This window comes from Cariama cristata, unplaced genomic scaffold, assembly GCF_000690535.1.
Source record: "Cariama cristata isolate BGI_N322 unplaced genomic scaffold, ASM69053v1 scaffold16982, whole genome shotgun sequence".
NCBI lineage: Eukaryota > Metazoa > Chordata > Aves > Cariamiformes > Cariamidae > Cariama > Cariama cristata.
In genome coordinates, this window is record NW_009602330.1 from 29,448 (window position 1) to 34,374 (window position 4,927).

The 4,927-nt window shown below is 39.1% G+C and overlaps 1 protein-coding gene across 1 annotated transcript; it reads left to right on the forward strand.

Moving 5' to 3' along the window:
* The first annotated feature begins 1,032 nt into the window (after positions 1-1,032).
* LOC104157412 (serine protease inhibitor 2.1-like) lies at positions 1,033-4,650 on the forward strand. The gene is made up of 4 exons (XM_009694729.1): positions 1,033-1,678; positions 2,562-2,832; positions 3,477-3,624; positions 4,456-4,650. Exons 1-4 carry the CDS (start codon positions 1,033-1,035, stop codon positions 4,648-4,650), a joined length of 1,260 nt encoding a protein of 419 aa, XP_009693031.1.
* The last annotated feature ends 277 nt before the right edge of the window (positions 4,651-4,927 follow it).

A 4,927-nucleotide genomic window follows, 5' to 3' on the forward strand; every position in this document is an offset into this window, starting at 1 on the left:
GTCAGCATTAGGAGAACAAGCATAGCAAAGAAACTTGTTGTCTCCAAGGTGATTAATCTGAGTGTCCTTTGATTTCAAAATGGGATCTGTGCTCCTCTTTTCCTCTTGGACCCAGGTCCTTCCTGTATCTTTAGAGGGAGCCACACATCCTATGCAGCTTAACCAATGATGAGGGGCAAATTACCATCTAAGAAGTTACAAACATTTGTTGCAGCCTCCCCAAAAGAGGATCCCTCTTTCCAAACATGCACCTCATTATCTGGTACAAACCTGCTGCTTCCCACTTGTCTTTATGCTCACTTCCGAGTGCTCTGCTGCCATGGTACAGGATGCTCCAGGCTTTTGCCTTGAATTTTGCCTTGGAGTTTATGTAGATGACTTTCATCTATCACTTTACCAGCTGTGACCTATGACTGGCCATGTGAGTAAGTAACCATGATGTAAACAGGGGTGTGAATTTAACAAGCACTGGATAGTCCATGGCAGCTGTCTGTCTGTGTGCTGCTGCTCTGACGAAAGTGAGGGAATTTATCCCACTTCCAGTGAGAAGTGAGCTGCCTCACATTTCCTCACATTTACCAAACTGCTTTTGGGCAGGTACTGTGGAGTATTTGATGTCTTTGAAACCCACATCCTGTCTTACCTCGTGGTAACTTGTTTGTTTAGATGTACCCTATAGGAGACAATGATCCAGGGAAGATAAAGTTATTGCTAATAGAGATTGTTATGGATATTGGCTCTATACTTTCTTTGCCAATGAAGAAAAGAATTGCCTTTTCAGGGTACTTAGAACGGAATATTATGGTTTTATTATGCCTGATATTTTAATTTATAATTTGGTTGAATTTATTAATTAAATCTGACATTGTGTCCACAGGCACTTTAAATATCCTATGTACATTAGATCTTTACAGTTGCAGTATATAATATTTATGCTAACAAACTATTCATTATTTCTTACTACCAAGCTCATCATTACAATTTGCTCATCTAATGACTGTTTATTTTGTGACAGAATAATTTGAAAAGAAGATGAAGAATCTCCTGTGCCTGTGTTTACTCCTTGCTGTTCTTTGTGCCGTAACCTATTGTCACCATGAAGATCTTTGCCGTGAAGTCAATATTACTAATCTGCATGATGGAACAGAAAATTTATTAACACATAACTGTGACAAGCAAGGCTCTAACTATGCAGATTTTGTATTTAGATTTTACAAGCAGGCTATATCAGAAGAAGCTGATAAAAATGTTTTCTTTTCTCCCATGAGCATCTCCACTGCCTTTGCCATGCTGGCTGTTGGTGCTAAGTCAACCACCCTGTCTCAGATTTTTGAAGGACTGGGCTTTGAGGGTCTGACTGAGACTCGCAATCATGATATACATGGAAGTTTTCATAAAGTTTTAGCAGTACTGAATTGTACTGATGTTAACATCACATTAAATATAGGGAATGCCCTTTTTACAGCTATTGGATATGAACCTCAGGAGACATTTTTACAAAATGTCAAACAATTTTATGATGCAGAATTTTTTTCTAGCAATTTCAATGAACCAGAAGAAGCTAAGAAGCAAATCAATAAATATGTAGAGCAGAAAACCAAGGGGAAAATTCCTGAATTAATTGGTCATCTTGATCCAAATACAATATTGGTTCTGGTTAACTACATTTATTTTAAAGGTAAGATATTTAATATAATATTCCAACAGATTAATTTGATGGAAAACAAAAATTGTAGGGAACTCCTGATGATTTATTAGCAGAGTGACTATTTAGGAAAGACCTAAACTGTGCAGGACCTTCAAAGTAAAGGTCAGATCTGGCCAAAAGCAGGGTATCTGATTGTTGAGAAATATTGATTGCTTGATTTTGGTCTAGTTTGCCTGAAAGCTGTGGAGAGAGAAGTCCCACTCTAGTGGACTGCCTCATAGAAGACAGGGACCCACTGCATGCTGTCTCGTTGGTCTGAGGGCAAAATGACTAAAGATGTTTCCAAGATCTCTATGCTGACTGTATGTGCCAGTCAAACTTAGTGGGCTGACACCCTTACTTCCAGGGTCCCCAGTACTATGGTAGATCTACTAGGTATGCTGCAGGAAAACTTGGGACACATAATTTTGAGGGCCTGTGCTTCTGGAGCCCTGCTTGAATGTTAGGATCCTTTATTCTGCTGATGAATTCCTCATCAAACTGAGTGCAGTCAGCTTGAATCGGGTATGGCCTAACAGGAAAAGCATAAAAAGATCCTGTGGCTGAACGTTTAAGTGATTGAATTTAAACAACATAAAAGGTACAGGTGATGGGAACATATGGCTACAACAGCAGCAGAACTCTCTTGGTTGGTCCTGATCAATCTTTGGTTGATTTTCAGCAAGACAGGACTTACTCTAACTATGCTGAACTTACTGCACAGCTAAAATGTTTTATTGTATATTATGCAGGAGGCTGAAGTGATCTAGTGATCCTCTTCTCCCATAAACAGCCCTCTAGTGTCCTAACGTTTAAGCCATTTTTTATCATCTTCACACATTTGACTGCAGCATCTTCTCTTTTCCCCCATTAGCTGCCTGGGAAAAGCCTTTTGATCCATTGCTTACATATGAGGACGATTTTTTTGTGAACTCAAATGCATCTGTTAGAGTAAACATGATGCAGCGCGACAGTAACTATGACAGTTACTACGACCAGGATCTCTCTTGCGAGGTGGTAGAGCTGCCGTACCAGGGCACTGCACGAGCATTGCTCATTCTGCCTGATGATGGAAAGATGAAGCAAGTGGAAGATGCTCTCTCCAAGGAAACTGTTTGTAGATGGGATAAAAAACTTGTGACCAGGTACCTCTAGGTAGATGGATTACTCTATTTGAGGACACATGATTATTGTTAAGAGAAAATATTAATTTCAGATCACCTCTTCCTGGATATAATGTCCTGATTTCATAAACCAGGGGGTTAAGTGATTCCCAAGATGAGTCAGAACTGAGCGTAATTGATAAGCAATTACAGACTCTCTGATCTGACAGAAGGGGACACAGTATTGTAACAACTGCCTCAAGACTTCCTTGGCTACCTTTTGGCTACCACACATCTTCTTTCATGGTGCTAACATAATTTATTTGCTTCACTCTGTCTTAGATTTTATCTTCCTTTCCCCTTCTTTTAGCCTTTCCACAGTTGGTCTGCTTACTCTCTGTAGCCCTCTAGCCACAAAATTCTGCTAGCTATGTATGTGGCAACGGGACAAAAGAGAGGCAATGAGGAAATTAGTTTCTTTTTCAAAAATCAAAGAGAGAACGTAGGTACAAGAAGGTGGCGCATCTCTCTGGTGCCAAAATTGCTCAGCGATTACAAATTCTACTATCAAACAAATTAGCAATAGAAAGAACGCTTTCAAGTATCACTGAATTACATACTATCCAGCCTCCTGATGAATCAAGGCTGCAATGCTTCACTGCCATTTTGTTCTCTTTGTTCAACAGGAGATTACATCTGCAGTTACCAAAGATTTCTATTAGTGGGTCTTACGATGTTAAAAAGCTGTTCAAGGAAATGGGCATTACTGAAGTGTTCTCTGGTAATGCTGATCTGTCTGGAATTAGTGGCAGCCATGACCTTCAGGTTTCACAAGTAAGTGAACAGACAGAGCTGGTGATGGGGTAGTGGTTGGTTGCTCTGATCAATTATATTTGGGGTTTTTAAATACTTGCTTTCCCTCCTTGTCCTACTGAAGTTGTAAGTAAAACTCACAATGACATGTAGGGGCTTGCTTAGTAATTGTGCTTTTCTACAGAGAGTGTCTGCTGTCCCACCTTTCTATTATTTTAATACTGCTGTTAAAAAGCTGGATATTAAGTACATGGAAAAGTTGGCCAAGATTTTAAATGATTTCTTGGCATTGGAATATGATTGTTTACATGAGATTGTGTCAAGTAAATTATAAATGAGTATATTATGACATTTGTGTTGATTAGTACCTGATTTTTTAGTATCTTCAAAGTTTCCAGGAAACTTACAGTTTGCAGTAGCAGAATTTCACCATGTCAATTTAAGCTGCAATTTAACGTGGCAAAGATGCCAAATACTGCCCCTATATTAGCATTTAAATAGCAGTCTTCCATTAACCTTGGAATAACAGAGAAGGTGTTGCTACTGGAAGTCCAAACTATCTAAGAAAATAAACCAGCTAGTGCATGGACTGTTATTATCTCCCTCTACTCAGCACGAGTGAGGCTGTATTTACAGTGTGTCCATTTTTATTTTTGTCCCTGCCCGTTCGGTCCTGACATGGAAAACACTCCTGGAGCAGGCTGTTGGAGATTTACTGTACAAGAAAGTTTGGTCCACTAGATTTTATCGCTCCTTTCTTCTCCTAAATATTCCATAAGAAGAGAGTTTTTTCTTCATCTCCTGCTTGCTGTCCCATACATAAACCACAGCATTTGCTCCTTTTCCCTGCAGGCAATTCACAAGGCCCTGCTGGAAGTTGATGAGGCTGGAACTGAGGCTGCAGGAGCCACAGCCATAATTGTTACCAGAGTTCTCCATCCTTCAATTACCATCAAATTCAACAGGCCCTTCATTATCTTGATTTCTGACAAAAAAACCAGCACCACACTTTTCATGGGGAAAATTGTTGATCCTACGAAGAAATAATTGCTGAGTTATTGGGCATACTGGTATTTGGCATGAGTTATAGTGGCTACAGTGTTCAAACATGTGGGCTAGTTAGTGCTACAAACTACACTCTGAGGGATACTCAGAAGTAGATGATTAATTTCTTTAGCAAAAAAATTGTAAAAAAACCCAACAACTGACAATTTTAAAATGTAACATTTTACTCAGTTGAGTAATTCAAGTTATTTATACATTTTTCAAATTTGTCTTGGAAGACAGTTTTTTGTAAAGTCTGCTGTTATTTTTACAAGTGAAT

Coding starts and splice junctions, on each gene's coding strand:
- LOC104157412 (XM_009694729.1), top strand. CDS start 1,033: ATGAAGAATCTCCTGTGCCTGTGTTTACTCCTTGCTGTTCTTTGTGCC. Junction 1,679..2,561: donor TAACTACATTTATTTTAAAG/GTAAGATATTTA, acceptor TTCCCCCATTAG/CTGCCTGGGAAAAGCCTTTT. Junction 2,833..3,476: donor GATAAAAAACTTGTGACCAG/GTACCTCTAGGT, acceptor TTTGTTCAACAG/GAGATTACATCTGCAGTTAC.